The sequence below is a fragment of the Heteronotia binoei genome, chromosome 1 (assembly GCF_032191835.1).
Source record: "Heteronotia binoei isolate CCM8104 ecotype False Entrance Well chromosome 1, APGP_CSIRO_Hbin_v1, whole genome shotgun sequence".
In the NCBI taxonomy this organism is placed as follows: Eukaryota; Metazoa; Chordata; class Lepidosauria; order Squamata; family Gekkonidae; genus Heteronotia; species Heteronotia binoei.
Window position 1 is genome coordinate 147,287,368 of NC_083223.1, and position 19,181 is coordinate 147,306,548.

At 44.7% G+C, this 19,181-nt stretch overlaps 1 protein-coding gene across 5 annotated transcripts in view; it reads right to left on the minus strand.

Moving 5' to 3' along the window:
* Window positions 1-19,181, minus strand: part of PDE10A (phosphodiesterase 10A) — a 546,650-nt gene that overhangs the window by 140,005 nt on the left and 387,464 nt on the right. For all 5 annotated transcript variants that reach the window (XM_060242109.1, XM_060242082.1, XM_060242099.1 and 2 more), the window contains exon 4: window positions 6,028-6,148. In XM_060242109.1, the coding sequence (XP_060098092.1) occupies window positions 6,028-6,148 (121 nt within the window). The remainder of the gene's footprint in view (window positions 1-6,027; window positions 6,149-19,181) is intronic.

Below are 19,181 nucleotides of genomic sequence, written 5' to 3' on the forward strand. Positions count from 1 at the left end.
GAAACTAATACCCCCCCCCCTCGCTAGTTGAAGCAAGATCGGGAACCAGTTCTTCCGAGGCCACCATGGTGTCACTAGGATGCAGCGTGGCCTTTCTCTTGCAATTTTGTTGACAACTCTTGTCAGCAGCAGCAGAGGCGGGAACAGGTATAGGAACCAGTTGTTCCATGGGAACATCAGGCTGTCTCCCAATGATTCTGGATCCATGCCTCCCTGGAACAGAACAGAGGACACTTCCGATTGCTGGCTGTGGCAAACACATCCAACTGAGGATACCCCCAGAGCTGAAACAAAGGTTGAAGGAAGCGCCACTGTATCTCCCACTCGTGCGGAGATGCTGCTCCCTCTGCTCAATGAGTCCGCCTGCAGACTGAGCACCCCTGGAAGGTGTACAGCTTTTACGCAGATGTCATGCTCCAGGCACGCCATCCACAGTTCTAGTGCTAGAGCACAGAGCCGTCGAGAGACTGTCCCGCCCTGCCTATTGGCATAACAAACGGCTGTAGTATTGTCCGTCAACAGGGCCACCGCCTTCCTCGACACCATGGGACGGAAAGACCGAAGGGCAAAATGAATTGCCAACAGTTCCAGATAGTTTATGTGGCAATGAGTCAATTGCAGAGGCCAAGGGCCCCCCACACACAGAGAGTCCATGTGAGCACGCCAGCACCACAGAGACACATTTGTGGTAATCATCACTGTTGTTACAGGTAGGTGGAAGGGAGCTCCCTGACAGATGTTATCTCTGGATTTCCACCATTGCAGGGACCGGAAGTTCGAGGGTGGGATTGTGAACCTCTTCTGAGGTGAGTCCCGTAAAGGTCGAAAATGCCTGAGAAACCACAGTTGAAGACCTCTCATTCTCAATTTTGCAAACAGCAGCACGCTTGTAGTCGCTGACATCAGCCCTAGCATCCGCTGTAGCTGCTGTGCCATGCCCCATTTCCGACTCTGGAAAAGATGTACAAGATTGATAATGTCCATCGCTCTCTGCTGAGGCAGAAAAACACGGTGGAGACTTGTGTCCAGCAAGGCCCCTATAAACTGAACTGTCCATGATGGTGTAAGATGAGACTTTGTCATGCTGACCTGCAGACCTAAGGTGTGAAGAAGATGAAGACTAGTTGTGATATGGCCGGATAGACGTTCTTCCGACTCTGCCACAAGGAGCCAGTCATCGATATATGGAAAGATGACTATACCTTGAAGTTGGAGATATGTGGCTACAACACTCATCATCTTGGTGAACACCCATGGTGCGGTGCACAGGCCAAATGGAAGGGCTTTGTACTGGAAGTGGTTGGAGCCTATGGCAAAACGAAGGAAATGCCTGTACGCCGGGTGGATGCTGACGTGGAAGTAGGCATCCTTGAGATCCAATGTTGCCATCCAATCCCCTTGGTTGATGAGAGAAAGGATTGTTTGCAGAGTGGACATTCTGAATTTCTGGTACACGATAAACTTGTTCAGAATCCGAAGGTCCATAATTGGTCTCAATCCCCCATCCCATTTGGGAACCAGGAAATAATGAGAGTAGAACCCCCCCCATTCTGGCACCTACTGGAACTGGTTCTATGGCTTGTTTGTGCAAGAGGTTGCTCACCTCCACCAGCAGAGGTGGGGAAGGGGGTGTGGTGACAATCACTGACTGAGTCGGAACCTGAACGAAGTCTGTCTTATATCCTTCTGCTATGATGGAAAGAGCCCACCTGTCTGTGGAGATGGACTCCCAAGCCGGCAGGTATTGACAAAGACGAATGAGTGATGAAGGAGGGGTGGCAATGTGTGCTACTGAAAAGTCAAAGGCCCTGCTTTTGTGGGTGAGCACCCTTAGATTTGCCAGTGGTTTGGGATGCTGAAGCAAACCTGTTTTTATTGTTTCCCTTATAGGGAGACCTGCTCTCTGGTTGGGAAGAGCGAGGTCTCCACAGTTGGTTGGGGGAGAATTTTTGGTAGGGCCTCTTGGGCCAAGATTTATGCCACTGCTTAGGCTTCCTGCCCTAGAGGAGGCTGGGACACCCAGGTTTCTTGAGGTCTTTATACTTTTGTCCATCTCTTGGAGGACACTGTCGGTGGTGGGACTGAAAAGACTTTCACCTTCAAAAGGCAGGTCTTCAACAAAGGCCCTGGTGTCAGGCTGAAGAGCTGTGGATCTTAGCCAAGACTGACGACGTAGGGAGACAGCAGAAGTGATGGTTTTTGCCGATACATCCACCATGTGCTTTGCTACAGCCAGTTGTTGCTTGGCCACAGCAAAGCCCTCCTTTTGCAGCTTCCTAAACGAAGATCTCTTCTCCTCGCTCAGGAAGGACAAAAGGGGTGTGAGCTGCTCCCAAATGGAGTATTGGTAGCGAGCAATGCATGCGGCATAATTGGAGACCTTCACTCCCAATGCTCCTGCTGAATAAAATTTCCTGCCCGCATTATCCAACTTCTTGCCCTCTTTGTTGGGTGTGGAAGAATGGGTCTTGTGCGCCTTGGATGATGAGGAGATCACCACCGAGTTGGGCTTGGGGCGGGAGAACAAAAACTCAGCACCAGCCTCCTGGATCCGATACATATGGTCCAGTCTCCAGGAAGAAATAGGTGTACATGCCGGTTTCGCCCAAGGCTCCTTCACTGCCTGCAGGATAACTTTTGTTACAGGCAGGGTCACATCTGTCGATGCATCCCTCTGCATAATATCGAAGACCCATAAGACTTCAGATCTTCCAATGGAGATATGGGAAGATCCTCAGCAATATGCAACTCTGGTGAAGGTTCCACAGCTCTGTCAGGGTCATCGGTACTGACCTCGGAATCCGATGACGAGGAGTCTCTTCTCACAGAGTGCTCAGAGAGTATCGGAGTTGAAGCTCGCTCCGGTGACCGCAGAGATACCGATGATCTCATCTGCACTTCCTCCACCCTCTCTTTACGTCTCTCAGGAGGGACTGACACCGAAGCTGACACTTGATGCTTTGACTGATGCAAGATTCTCCAGAGTTGAGAGGCTTCCAACCGCTGATCCCATTCGGGGAAGTCATGTGGAGGGTACCACTGGTATGGCGGGTATGGGTAACCGTAGGAGCAAGGCCACTGACGTTGATCCCACGGCTGAAGTGGCGGGAAACGACGAACCATAGCAGCTGGTTCTAGCTCTCTCCTTTCCATAGTTGGTGCAAAAGGAGCCAGGGGTTTGTTCGGTACTGAAGTCTCGATCTCCGATATCGAACCACTGTCGCTCCGACGATGCGATCCCGAAGAGTGGGTGCGCTGGGTCAGGTCTATCTCCTGCCCCGATCCCGACAGGTGGATCGGCTGTGAACCTCTGCTTCTCGACACCGAAGGACTCCTTGGACGTGGAGACGCCATGATCTTCCGGGGTAGAGCAGCTTGTGTCAATGGCGAAGCATCCCGAGAAGGAGTGCGGGAAAGTCTATTCTTTTGCTTCTCCTTCGACTTAGACTTCTTCGGGAGGGACGATCAGGTCCCTGAATCGTCCTGACGTTTCTTGGCCGGAGTCACCACTAACCCTTCAGAGGGTCGTTTTGTGGGTCAGCCTCGCTTGGTCAGCATATCGGTCCGCACCGGTGATGATGGATCGGCCGATGTAACCGTAGGGGCTGGGGTGGCTTTCCCCATCGATACCGACGGGCCCGTTGCCATTTTCGGCGGACAAAGAGCCAATTCCACAAGTGCTGCCGACAGTGTCGCCGCCCAGTTTTTATGGGTTTGCTTAGAAAAGCTCAAGCAATGCAGGCACGAATCAACTCGGCGTCCCTCGCCCAGGCACAGTAATCAGAGGGAGTGATCGTCAGGAGGTGCAATCTTGCTACCACACTTGCAGCAACGTTTAAAATCCCCCCCAATGCCTTTCCATAGGCACCGGAACCCACACAGAACTATTTCTGAGGGGATGGGGGGAAAACAACAACAGTCTTTTTAAAAAAAAACAACAATAACTATCTATAACTATTTAACTATCTAACTACTAATTAAGAAAACAACGAACGGGCTATATAACAAGAAGAAAAATCCGAATTATTACAGTACTGACCGGAGCAATTGAAAGGAGGTCCTCTCAGCACGGCAGTCAAAAAGGAACTGGCAGGATCCTCGCGCTAGCTCTGGTGAGCATGCGTACTGGGACGCCTGCGCATGCTCACTGGTGCCGAGCACGAAAAAATCCCGGTTTTTTTTAGGTACCGATTCGAGGGATCAGCGCAGGCGCTATATTCCATGAGTGTGAAGCACAGAGACCATGAAGAAGATCTTTCACCCCACAAGACATGCATTTTTTTTAAGAGAGCTTTTGAGGCCATGTAATTTAAGGCTGGTTGTAAGATTTGGTCCATCTTGTAAGATTTGGTCTACCAAAAGCAGAAGAAAGGCCGGAAGGCTGCAATTTGCCTCAAATGAAGCTTCAAATAAAAGAACCTCTCTCCATGGCAGCAGAGAGAAAACTGAAAGAAAGCTGCTCTGCCCCTCCTTTTATGATGGAAATGGCAGGACAGTAGTATGAAGGTGGGGAAAGAACTTCCTTTGGAGTTTTTGACCTTCAAAATCTCTCTGTGGCTGGCCTGCACATGTGCAGTAACCCCGTGGGACTGAGCAGGTACCAAAACATCGAATATGCATTATCAAAATGATGGTAGTACTGTGACTAAACCGATTTAATCAACAACTGACATGCAGTATCTAATCTCCTCCCCTAAAAATTATGAATTGGCATAGCCAGCATCAAAGAAGTGTTTACATGTGGGGTGGAAAATTTTCCAGTGGTTTCCCCCCAAAAGATTATTTCATAAAAAAAAAACAATGAACAGCCATCACTGGCAATATTGTACTAGGTAAGCTTGGGAATTTCAAAGTTGTAATTCATGTTTTTCAGATGATTATCCCAAGGAATAGTGTGAGTAGGGTTGCCAGAGGAGACAGGGGACTTTTGTGCACACGCAAAGCACGCGACGCAATGACGTCACCTGGAAGTGATGTCATCGCGCTGGTGACACTTTACGTGACCGCTCTAGGCCTTTCCGAGAAAACTGTATGGTTTTCCCGGATGCTCTGGCCATTTGGGAGGGAAAACTCTGGTACCTATTGTCCCATAGAGAGTTCCCTCCCAAATGGCTAGAGTGTCCAGGAAAACCATAGAGTTTTCCCAGAAACGCCTAGGGGGGCCGGCGTGTAACATCATCAGCGCGATGACATCACTTCTGAGTGACATCATTGCACCGACGACATACAGAGAGGTTCCCCCCGCTGGCCCAATGTGGGCTGGCCAGTTGGGAACCTCCCGGGCAAAAGAATCCCTGCCTGGACTGGGGACTTGGCAGCCCTAGGTGTGAGATAGTACAGGTATCTTTTACTCATTTATAAATCAGGGGTGGGGGTTGAACCATAAATACTCATAATAATGAAGCTTTTTTAAAAAGCAACTTATTCAACTGATTAGCTATGGAGATATAGCTAAAAAATTTATTTGTTTCTCTTAGACTGTAGAAAGGATATTGCAATCATCAATTTGATACAGAACTAGCAAGCACTCAGTGACTTCCATGGGTAATAGTTAAGTTCTGCTGAAACATGTGTGAACCATGACCACAGCTCATCAATCACAGTTCTCATGGTATGCTAAACTATACTGCTATGCTGAGTCTTGTAATACCTTAAGGACTAACACAATTTTATTCCAGACTAAGTTTTCAAAAACTAAAGACTATTTGTTCAGAAACTAGTGTCTGAATAAGTGGCTCCCATCCACAAATAACTAGGCTGGAATAAAATTCTAGCAAGGTGCCAGAAGATTCTTTTATAATTTTTGCAGTAAGAGCTAACTTTATGGAAAATGAGCTCATTAATTCACATGCATTTTTCTAATGTAATGAAGTAGCATGAACTTCAATTTATAGTGGAGAAAGCTGAAGCATATTTATTTAACTTCTGTCATTAATGATGATGATGATGATGATGATGATGCTCTAAACAATGTTTAAAAAACAATGCACAGATTTTAACTAAAGGACACCCAAAATAGTCTCTTACCCATTTGAATAATACTACTCAATTCATATAGAAGCAGATGGTTGTTCCCGCCTATGTCCAACCTCTGCTCTATATAGCTGTTCAGTTCATAGACCACTCCTTGCATATCAGTATCCTGGTACTATTGAAAACAAACACAGGTTTTAGAATATAAATTAATACAAAAGGCATATATATTAGTGCTTGTGATTAAAATAAGCTATTAACTAAGATGGAGAAAATGAGAATTCAACAGACAGGGAACACAGCTAAGACAAAGAAAAAAAGAGTTGCTAAAATGCAAGCAATCAAGATAAAAGACTACTAAGGAGTCAATCAGCATTTATTTACTAATTGCATTGATGACCAACAACAGAAGTGAAAATGTGCTAACACATATAATGCTAAACTGGGAGATTTTGCTAGGTATCGTTAGGCAGTCTTGTGTGTGGAACAACTATAAAAGGAAAATAATTTTATAATAGAAAATATAGATGTTTTGCAACTGAATTGCACACTAATCTGTAGCATCTAAGGACTGTACTAAATATGAATACATATTAATTTTTCCATTTTGTTTTTATGCTTGAATTTCCTCAGATTTCCTTTGCTCTGTTGTTCAAAGTTTAATCTCACATACTTTAAGACACTTGAAAACATCTGAAAACATTTCCACCTGCTAGTGGAGATGGCTGTAGATTGGGAAATCTTTAAAAATATAAAACAGAAGTCTAGTGGCACATTAAAGACTAATAAAATTTATTCCAGCATAACATTTCTAAATCAGACCTCACTTCCTTAGATAGATATGGAGTAAAGAATGCAACTAAGAATACATACAGGGTGCTTATAAAATTGTATTCGGTGCCCTTCATAATTAGATATCAGCCCTTCCTTCATTGAATGGTTTTGGATTAAAAACCAGTCTATGGGAGATCTAAACAGCCATCTGATTTTTCCCTGGTCTCATGGACCATGGACACTGAGGAAAACATTATTCTTTTTAAGTTTCATAGGTGCACACATCTACAACCCCCAGATTTAGGGATCCAGAGAAAAAATACCTGAAAAAATACAAAAGAGAAACTAATAAGATAATGGAATGAAATCCCTATAAAACTACCCTTCTGTATGCTATAAAACATATATACTAGCTTTTAGTATACAAATAGCCAGGGCTTTTTTTGTAGCAGGAACTCCTTTGCATATTAGGCCACACACACCCTGATGTAGCCAATCCTCCTAGAGCTTACAATAAGCCTTGTACTAATAGCTCCGTAAGCTCTTGGAGGATTGGCTACATCAGAGGTGTGTGGCCTAATATGCAAAGGAGTTCCTGCTACAAAAAAGCCCAGCAAATAGCTAATTTTAAAGGGTGTTCCATTTTTTTGTTTGTATATACCTATGGTACTGAAAGGCACAACTGCGTACTTTTACACTGTTGAAAAAAATAGAAGCCTCTTTGTGTTCAAAATCTTTTATTTTTACTTCTTAAATAATTTGGCAAAGAGTGGCTTTTGAAGGAGTTAGTGCTATTTTCTTACTGTTTTTTTATGCTGCAACACAAGCATGTACCTTTTCCAGGATCTCCAATTTTCTGACCTGCTGAAGTGCACACCCAAAGGACAAAATCCCTCAAGTAATTCAAATACCTGAGGGAAAGATATACAACAGGGCAATCCTAAACACAGCAACATCCTTCTAAATCTATTCACTTCAAGGGACTTTGAAGAAAATAATCTAATTAGGACTGTACTGATCAGCACAAATTCAGGATGCAAAATATTAAACTGCTGGCTTAATATTTAATAATCTGAATATGTAAACAAAAAAACCCCACAAAATGTCTTTATATTAGTTATTTGTGGTTTAGAGTAAGGACAAAACTCTGAAAATGAAGATCCCAAAATATTTCAGCATGTAAAATGAAATTAGGAGTGCATGTAGCTCTTGACAGCAGAACGAAGAATTAAAAGCAATGTTTTAAAACTGAGATTTTTAAATTAACAAAAATAATGATTTCATTTAATGTCTTATAAATTAGAGTGATAGAAGTACATTATAGCTTGATATTAAGAACTTTAGATAAATTTTAAGATAACGTAGCAGAAGTCTTCAACAATGGTATTATCATACAGGGCATTCAGAAACAGATCATGACATTTTAAAAAATATTACCCAGATTTTCTTCACATAGTTCTTTTACTATAGGTGTGGGCCTCTTCTCCAAGCCTTTAACCAGAACTCATAAAAAGTAAGTTGGCAAATTTGTTCTAAATAAAATTATCTAGTCAAATTTTCTGATCAGTCTTCCTCTAGACAAGCACTGTAGAACCCTACAGCATCACCTTGGCCAATTAAGGCTACTAATTAAGTTTCTGGCCAGCAACGCAAGCAGAAAGAAAGATACAGGCCAACACCACTTCTGGACTGGGATAGGAACCCACAGAAACAACTCTTCACTGACATTTGCAGCAGCACTGCCACCATATAAGTTCATCTCCAAGGAAAGGAATATGCAGAAAAGGTTTGCGTACTAAATTGACCCACATAAAAGTCAAGGGATGAGGAGTTGGCCTTTTTGCAAGTTACTACAATTTTACCTCATTTTAGCATTACTTCCCTAGAGCAGGGGTCCCCAACTCCCAGTCCATAGACTGGTCCCAGTCCGTGGCCTGTTAGCAACTGGGCCATGGAGAGAGGCAGAGGCATTGCACCACCCATTTTGCCCACCTGGGACCCAGGCAGACAAAAGAGGCTATGCAGACTCGCTCTGAGGCAAGAGCAAGACAGAGCAGCCCCGCAGCCTTTTCCACCCACCTGGGACCCGGGTAGATGAAAGAAGCAGCACGGCCTTGCTCCAAAGCACCACCTCTTTCATCTGCCCAGGGCCTGGGAAGACAGAAGGGGCAGCATTGCAGCGACTTTAACCTTCCCCTCATTTAAAGACTCCAATGGAGGGGCAGCCTGGGCCGGGGAGGCAGCCTGTGGTAACAAAAATCCCAGCACCCACCACCACACAGGTCCATGGAAAAATTGTCTTCCATTAAATTGGTCCCTGGTACCAAAAAGATTGGGAGCCACTGCCCTAGAGTATTACTGAGTGGCCCTTTGTACACACATTCTCTCTCACCTAACTACCCTATGAATTGTAACCTTGTGGAATTCGCAAATGACTGGTAAGAAACCACCAGCTTTGTCTACGATTTAGAAGCAGACAGGCATTGAGGAGAAAGTTAAAAATATAATTACATACAATATAAACCCATTAAGAAACATAATGAACACAGTTATGTACAATATGCACCCCTTGCACTCTTTGACACACAACAGCAAGTTTGTTACTACAGTGTGCATATACGGTAAGTCTTCAAATGGGTGGATACTGGGGTGAGGTGGGGATGTGAGCGAGAACACACTGCTAAAAGAGCTGTTAGTTCTCCACAAACATATACATGCTGTAATCCATGATATGCCTTCAAAATGGGATTAAAAGAAGCATAAAATTCTATAATTTATCTTCATATATTTGAAAGAAGTGAAAACAGATATTTTGTCTTGAGTCCCGTTTATACTACAATACTTGAACTGCTTTTATTGTAGGCTCTTTAAAAATTATTTCACAAAAGGGTTAAGACCTATAGTTCTCAGAATTCCTCAGAGTAGTTGTAATATATCAAGATTTGTAAGAAACATGCTCTTAGAGAGACATGGTCCTTCTCAAAAGTAAGAGCCTTGGTTCTTGGTGAATGGTAATATTTTATTGCAATCCTGCAGAGGCAATAATTTGAGCACTTAAGTGGATATCCCACAGAGGCGCAGTAATTATTTTGTTATTAGTAGTCTGTTTTGGTTGAATAAAGCTAAAATACAGAAAATGTGACATTGGTATTTGGTGGCTCAATTCATAAAGTTGTATCTCAATTTTTACTATGTCAGGTAGCAAGCACATTGGTAGAAACAACAACCTGCCAAAGGCTTACAGTAAATATCTGTTGTTGGGTGGCCAGTCAGCTGCAGTCCTGCAAAATCTGGCTGAAGAATTAGAGGCTAAGAAGGAGCAGGTTGAAGCTGAACCCATCACAGACAGAGGTCCTGTGGCTGGGAGGAACAGGACTGGAGCTGGAGTGCAGACTACCAACCCTTGATGGGACACCATTGACACCGGCATCATCTGTCAGGAGCCTGGGAATGATACTGGAGGCACATGTCATGCAGACTGCCCAAGTAGCCTTTTTCCATCTTTGTCAGGCCCAGCAACTGGCTATCTTCCTGTTCTGTTCAGACCTAGCCACAGTGATCCATGCAATGGTCACCTCTAGGCAGGCCTGTAGCTACAGTGAGGCCTGGGAGGGGCCAGGCCCATCCTTTCAAACTCCCCTTCCATCTGTATGGCCCCTCCATCAGAGGGCCCCCAATCTGTTTCTTTGATCACCACTATTCTGAACAAGTAGTAGCCTTGCTGCTGGTCTTTTCGCTTCTTTCACTCCACTTCCCTAACACAGTGGGCACAGCAAAGTGTGTGTAGGGGGAGTCAAGAGGTTTCTGTATCTCTGAGAGAGGGGCACATAAGAATAGAGTGGGGGTGAGCTGAGCTGCTGTGACTGCCCAGGTGAAAGCGGGGTTAGCTTGTGGAACTCAAGGCAGCTTTGAGTGCTAAGAGCCCACGGCTACCAAAATCTGGTGGCCCCCCCAACCAACAAATCCCACCAAACATGAAATTCTGGCTACAGTCCTGCCTCCAGATTAGACTACTGTAACTCGCTCTAAGATGGCCTACCCTTGAAACTGACCAGGAAACTCCAACAGGTCCAGAAGTGGCAGCGCAAGTCCTTTTAGGAACGCCATGGATGGCACATATACAACCTGTGCTGAGCCAGCTATACTCACTTCCAGTTGAGTACCAAGTCAGGTTCAAGGTTTTGGTATTGACCTTTAAGGCCTTGAGGGGTCTGGGACCAACATATCTAATGGTCTGTCTTCTCCACTGTATCCCTGGTATGGTGTTGTGCTCTACCGGTAACAACTTGTGATAATCCCCAGCCCCAAAGAAGTTTGACTGTCCTCAACCAGGGCCAGGGCGTTCTAAGTCCTGTCCCCTACCTAGTGGAACTCTCTGCCAGACAATGTCCAAGTCCTGAAGGATCTTCTACAATTCTACAGGGCCTGTAAGGCAGACATGTTCTAACAGGCTTTCAACAGTAGTTTTTGATGGAGGACAGTGTGGCCTAATATGCAAATGAGCTCCTGCTGGGCTTTTTCTACAAGAAAAAAGCCCTGCTAAAGACAGAAAAAAATGAAAATCATAGTTCCTAGACCAGCATCTTCTGCAGCCTTCCTGTATTGGCAATTTGGAAAAAGTATCTTAGAATCATAGTTAGAAAGGACCTCCAGGTTCATCTGGTCCAATCCCCTGCACAATACCTCCACCCAGGGCTTTTTTTGAGCAGGAACGCACAGAAACACAGTTCTGGCTGGTGTGGTGACAGGGTGTGTGGCCTAATATGCAAATGAGTTCTTGTTGGGCTTTTTATACAAAAAGTCCTGTGTGAAACAATAGTGATGTCAGGGGGTGTGGCCTAATATGAAAAGTAGTTCCTGCCGGACTTTTTCTACCAAAAAAGCCCTGCCTCCCCCCCCCCCACATATATCTTTAGTGACCCTTACTCCATGTCCAGAAGATGGCAAAAAACCTCCAGAATCCCTTGCCAAACTGTCCTGGAGAAAAATTGCTGCCTGACCCCAAAGGGTCAATCAGCATTTCCCTTGGCATGTAAGAAAGGGCCACAAGAACTAAGTACTGATGCAACCCTTCCTGCCCTCCTTCTCATGAACTGCCTAATTCACAGAATCAGCATTGCTGACAGATGGCCATCTAGTCTCTGTTTAAAAATCTCCAAGGAAGGAGAGTCCACCACCTCCTGAGGAAGCCTATTCAACTGAGGAACTGCTCTGTCAGGAAGTTCTTCCTAATGTTTAGCTGGAAAATCTTCTGATCTAATTTCAACCCATTGGTTCTGGTCCAACCTTCTGGGGCAACAGAAAATAATTCTGCACCATCCTCTATAGGACAGTCCTTCAAGAACTTGAAAAAATGATGATCATATCACTTCTCAGTCATCTCCTCTCCAGGCTAAACATACCCAGCTCCTTCAACCTTCCCTCATAGGACTTTATCTCCAGACCCCTCACCATCTTCATTGCCCTCCTCTGGATGCATTCCAGCTTGTCTATATCCTTCTTAAATTGGGGTCCCCAGAACTGAACACAATACTCTAAGTGCAGTCTAACCAGAGCAGAGCAAAGTGACACCACCACTTCATGTGATCTGGACATTATACTTCTTTTGATACAGCCCAAAATCACATTGGTATTTTTAGCTACTGCATCACACTGCTAACTCATGTTCAGTGTTCATTAAGACCCCTAGATACTTTCCACACATACTACTGCCTTGTTTCCCCCATCCTATAATTATGCACTGGATTTTTCCTACCTAAATGCAGAACTTTATGCCCATTAAAATTCATTTTATTAGTTTCAGCCCAGTTTTCCAGCCTGTCAAGATCATCCTTCATCCTGTCTCTCTCTTCTGCTGTATTTTCAACCCCTCCCGATTTAGTATCATCTGCAAATTCAATAAGCATTCCCTCTATTCTATCATCCAAATCATTTATAAAGATGCTGAACAAAACAGATCCCAGGACAGATCCTTGAGGCACTTATAGTATATATTCTATACTGTTTATTGACTTCTTCCAGTTCTGCTTTCTGGACCAGTGTTTAATATTATAAGTAAACCATAATGCTTGAGACCCTAAAATGTATTAGTTATACAAATAAATATGTTCGCCTGTTTTTGTTACAATTTGTAATTTTTATGAAGGGTAAAACATAGATTACTGTTTATTATAAATGTAATTACAAAATGTTGCTATTACTCTAATATATTTGCGCCAACAGTTCTAACTATACAGGTTGGAATCAAATATTTTCTTTTTATGGTATTTCTGGCAGAAACACACATCCAACCTTCAACTAAAAAAGAACACAGCTTTTGTATGTAATATTTATGGTTAAAGATGTCTCCTGCTTCAAAGATTCCAAGCCCTGTTTCACAATAGGTGAAAGAAGGCTCAAAATGTCATCCATCTGGCAAAACAAAAGATAATAATTCATCCCTGTGGCTTTCCATGCAAGGTAAGGATGGCCACCACCTGGAGAGCAGTGGAAGTAGAAGCCTCCTATCCAGGGCCCCGTGGCTCATCAGTGAGCTGTAAATTTCTCACCTGCACTTAAAATGTGCAGATGATTGGATGTATTCTCCCAAGTGCCTTTCTTTGGAAAGGGAACTACAGAAATAATAACGACTTGGAAGGAAACTTATGTTGTTGTCCCTATTTGCCTTCTTTACTTAGATGAGATGCCCTCTGTATCAGTGAATAAAATGAGGGTCCCTGCAGGGAGAAAAATAGAATTTTAATCAGTGCACAGCAATTATCAAGATCTTCCATTTTTTTAAAAAATGAGAAAGCAACCGGGGGAGGGTCCAGAATGGGGCCATAAGGAAGGGCTTTAAAACTTTCCTTCAAAGCCATTATCCATATTTCTCTCTCTCTCTCGCACACACACACACACTAGTTGCCCTGCATTAACGTAGGTTTAGGCCCAACATGATGGTTGAAAGTAGGGTTGCCAAGTCCGATTCAAGAAATCGCTGGGGACTTTGGGGGTGGAGCCAGGAGACTTTGGGGGTGGAGCCAGGAGACTTTGGGGGCGGAGCCAGGAGCAAGGGTGTGACAAGCATAATTGACCTCCAAAGGGAGTTCTGGCCATCACATTTCAAGGGACTGCACATCTTTTCAATGCCTTCCTTCCATAGGAAATAATGAAGGATCGGGGCACCTTCTTTGGGGGCTCATAGAATTGGACCCCCTAGTCCAATCTTTTTGAAACTTAGGGAGTATTTTGGGGAGAGCCACTGGATACTATACTGAAAATTTGGTACCTCTACCTCAAAAAACAGGGCCCCCAGAGCCCCAGATACCCGTGGATAAATTCTCCATTATTTTCTATGGGAATAAATCTCCATAGGGAATAATAGAGTTCCCAGCAGACATTTCCCTCCCCTCCCCCCCGCTTTCTAATTACCCTGAAGCGGGGGGAGGGCCTCCAAACCGGGGGATCCCCTGCCCCCACCTGGGGATTGGCAGCCCTACTTAGCCTCTCATATACACATATATGAACTAGGGTTGCCAAGTCCAATTCAAGAAATATCTGGGGACTTTGGGGGTGGAGCCAGGAGACTTTGGGGGTGGAGCCAGGAGACATTAGGGGTGGAGCCAAGATCAAGGCTGTGACAAAGATAATTGAACTCCAAAGGGAGTTCTGGCCATCACATTTAAAGGGACAGCACACCTTTTCAATTCCTTCCTTCCATAGGAAATAATGAAGGATAGGGGCACCTTCTTTTGGGGCTCATAGAATTGGACCCCCTGGTCCAATCTTTTTGAAACTTGGGGGGTATTTTGGGGATAGGCACTAGATGCTATATTGAAAATTTGGTGACTCTACCCCAAAAACAGCCCCCCCCAGAGCCCCAGATATCTGCAGATCAATTCTCCATAATTTTCTGTGGGAATAAATCTCCATAGGAAATAACAGAGTTCCCAGCAGACATTTCCCTCCCCTCCCCTCCGCTTTCTGACGACCCTGAAACGGGAGGAGGGCCTCCAAATCAGTGGATCCCCTGCCCCCACCTGGGGATTGGCAATCCTAGCACAGACACCAGCACAGCCCTACTGACCTGCCTCCTCTCGCCATGCATCTCTGACTGGTGCAAACAAACTGACCCAATTTTGAATTGCTTTGCCAGATCAGCCCTTCTCTTCTTCCTCCCAAAGGGAAGCGGCACTGAGAAGTGTGTCTGCAAGGCAGGGGGGAAGAGGGAGCATTTCCTTCCTTCCTTCTTAGGGAAAACCTCCACCCAACAGTTCTTTGGAAAGGGAAACGTGTGCTGGGACTGAATTCTAGGGAGACTGTTGAAATTCCTTTCCCAAAGCCTCGGACTGATGCAGCTCATGTGGGCAATTCCTTGAACGTTCTCCCCTCCTGTCTTTCATCTTTAGTTCACAAAATGTAGGGGGGGGGGGGAGGGAGAGAAAACGGAGCTGACAGAAAGAGAGAGAAAGAGGGCAGGTGGAGAATCTCACCCAATGCGGTTTTGCAGAAAGGCCCGGGAATTATCTTGCGTGCATCCGCACTCGCACACACACAGACACCGGCTCCACCAAATGAAACCACTGACAGCCCTGAGCCCAGGTCCCTTTTGCCCTCAAATCTGCTGTTGCAAGACTGGAAGGGATTCATCTGCCGCTGCCCGCTCTTACTGCCGTGAGTCCTGGCCTGCCCTTCCCCCTCACCTTAGAGGACTGGAGGGAAGCAACAGGCCCCGCCGCCGCTGCCCGCTCTTACTGCCTGACTCCTGGCCTGCCCCCTCCCCTTCTCTGATTGACCTCAGAGGGGAGGGGACAGGGGAGGGGAGCGGAGCAGGCTGACGCCGCCGCTGTGCGCCGCTGCCGCCTCTTCTAGCCAGGCCTTCAACTTGCTGCTGCTCTCAAGACGGGCTCAGCAGCCTCTGACCGACCCGGACTCGCGGCCTTTGCGCCGTTCGCCCCCTTCCCTCCCCCGCTTTTGTTTTTTGGGACAGCGGGAGAAGGGGGTGCTAACCCGGGGCCCCCCCGCCAGGGCGGGAGGGTTGGGACCCCTAGTTGAAAGAGCTGGCATCATTTCTTATACAGGGTGGAGCTGGGAACAATGCTGCTTCCCTCTCAGTGTAAGCAGTCTCAAGAGAGTGAAAGCTCAACCTTCTTTGGTGTTTCTCTGAGAGGATCTGAAAAATCCCCTCTGTCTAGCTAAATCATCTTCTTCGCTATGCTTTAGGACTTATTTAACAATTTTTATTTATATCTAACTATGCAACTATTTATCTTCTGCTGAGTTAGAAGAAAACTGGGAAACTGAGGTGAGACACATCTAGAAGCATTTACTAATCTTTTTTTTTTGTTTTGCATTCTACCTCCTAAACATCACAAACCCTTCAGACAGTAAAGTTCCTACAATTTAACTCAGGCTCTAAAACCATGACAGTTTTGCTTTAATTTTCCTAATGTCATGATATACAACCACCAGCTCACATGCTAAATGACAGCATGCTAAACCATTTTTCTCAGCAAAATATCACCCCAAATCAAGCATACTTTCGAGCTAGGACAGGACAAAGTATAGCTCTGTGACATTTAATCACAGCAACCAGTGTTGTTTTGGCCTTCCTCTCAGTGAGATTCAGCAGCAATAGCTGGTGTTGTGCAGAGTCACAAAACTGCTGTTCTGTGCACTCAGACCGTGAGGTGAGTGTGGAGTGCTGCTGGATATGGTAACCAGAAAAAATCCCAAAGGAAAAAAGCCCAAAGAAAAAAAACCACAGACATAAATGCTCACAGGAAAAACGCCCATATGCGGAAATGCCCACATGGAAAAAAGCCCATACTGAAAGAAGCCCCCATGGAAAAATATGTAAAGCACCACAGATGTTTATAATTGTGGATAACCATTAATAATATTTTGCTGTTATTTTAGGATTAAAATAAATCATATTTGCATGCAACAAAAAGTGACCATTTTGTTATTTTTATATTGTTATTTTAGGATTAAAATATGTCATATTCACATGCAACTAGAAGTGACCATTTTGTTATTATTGAACTGTATTAAGAAGGAAAAACAATAATAACAGAAATTAAATAAATATATTTAAATAAAATTAAATACTATAACTTTATTAATTTACAATTAGTCAAACTTTTTAATGTTAATACATTGTGGTACACCCAGTGACCACAACAAAAGACTATCTAACCCTAATAGTAAAAGCAACAATATTTAACAACAACAATATAATTCTTCATTGCAAATTAGCCAGTCTCTTTAAGCAACTAAGTTTATCTTTCACCTGCTCATATTGCTGCACAGAAGTGGCAACCATGTCATGTAGTGCCTCATATTTCCTCTTTTTCACCTCTAGGCGACCTGCCTGTGCATTAGCCAATGTTAGTTTGTGACAAGCCAGGTCCCTCTGCAGTCCATCCAATAGAGACCACACATTGGGATGACTGAAATGGAACAAGGAATTAAGAGTATTGTGAAATCCCTCACAACAGTCTTTGGTGACCATTCCAGGGCTGCATTATGATGATTCCATATTCTTATAGGAAACTGAGGATCTCTACCTGCTGCACCCTCAATATATGTCGAAAAGCACTGTAGCTGCCTTCATCTGGAAATGCGGCAGCAAGCTCATCAGTTCTCACATCATGCAGCAAGAGATTTCAGTGTAATTTTTATGTTCATATTAGTTTCATATTCAGTTTTCAAGCCCACACTGTTGATCTACCTAATGAGACTCTGACACAGGTGAAAATAACACCCTTCGACTTCAGCATGTGGAAAGGCGATCCTCACTGCATTCATACAAGCCTTCTCAAAATCCACTAAAGCCTTTTGAGGTGACAGATCAATAGCTTCATTATTTCAAACATTCTATTATAGGTGTCCATATTCTTTTTTTGTAGTAAAATGTAAGTAGGTCGCAGATATGAATTACCCACCCTGGTATGCCATGTGTACAGTTGGTAAAACATATTTGGCACTTTATCAAAGGTGCCATCTCCATAGATGGTATCTTTGTTTAATTCAAGCATAAGATCTCTATCACCTAAAACCAGAATTCTGTCTGGATTTTTCCACACCGGAATCATGAAGTATCAGTTGCCTATTCTTTTCAGGAATGTCAAAATGTATGGTTTTTGGGTTATGCAAATTACTGCCTGCTCTGTGACAGCTTCTCTTTCTTAAATAGCAGAAGTAGTTAAGGCCTCATAGATCTAAGAAGCTAAGCAGGACTGACTGGCAAGTATCTGGAAGGAAGAAATCAATAAACATAGTTGTAATTAATTAAAAAATGGTATAATGGAGAACTGATCCACGGGTATCTCAGGCTCTGGGGGCATGGCCAGATCTAGAGGGGGGCAGAAGGGGTGGCTTGCCCTGGGTGCCACCTGGGGGGGGTGCCAAATTGGGTGCTTTCCGAGGGGCGGGTGGGGAGAGCAAGCAAGCAGCCCCGCAGATTGGCTGCTTTTGCCACTTCTCTCTTTTGCCACTTCTTTCTCTTGCCTATGCCTCTGATCTGTCTCCCCTCCCCTCCCAGAGAGGCAACAAGAAAGCAGCACGCACAACCTCCCATACTTCTTGGGCACGCAGGCAGGAGCACCAGCGAGCAGAGCACGTGCTGCCACGGCTGAGAAAAAGATCACCTTGTTCTCCTGCACTGCCCCCTTCTTCTGACCTGCTCGTTTTGCTTGGGCCAGAAAAAATAAACAAAGGCTGCCTTCTAACCCAATCAAGTCAGGTGAGGCCAGCATGTATTGTCTGGCAGCAGGGAGGGGGGCAGAAGAATGATGAGAGTGGTAAAAGACTTGCAAGTATTCTTCAAGCCAGCAGCTGGGTCTTTTTCCTTTTTCCCTTTCTCGCGCCCCTCCCCCTTCTGTCTCTATGTTTGCAAAGAAAAGTTGGAGCCTAGTCCTATTTTACTCATGAGTATTCTTCAAGCCCGGAAGGGGGACTGTTTCTTTCTTCCCTTCCCCCCGCCACCCCCCGTTTGCAAAGAAAAGTTGGAGCCCAACTGCAACTAAGATCCACAAAGTTTTCTTCAAGGTATGAGCTTTCCTGTGCCTTGCTACTCTCTCTGTGTTTGTGTGTTCTGTTGTGCTTGTTTTGCTGTTCTCCCAGACACAAGTGGGTCTGCCTCTCCTCCCTCTTCCCCTAGCCTTGCTACTGAGCCTTTTTGTGAGTGCAAAGCAAGCCAGGTGGAGAGTGTCCAGACCAAGTTCATCCAGCATATTTTGTTTTATAGACTGGGGATTCTGAATTTAAGCCTCCCAAATAGACTCATACATGGTTGTCTGTACATGGTTGTCTCTCTATTATTGTGCTGCCTCTTAGGAGTTGTAACTATTTTTTGAGGAAGATTATACTTTAGTATTGTAGACTCCCCACTCCAGGCAGCATGGGGACATCAGCAACAAAGTATTGCAAATGTGCTAATGTTCTAAGCATGT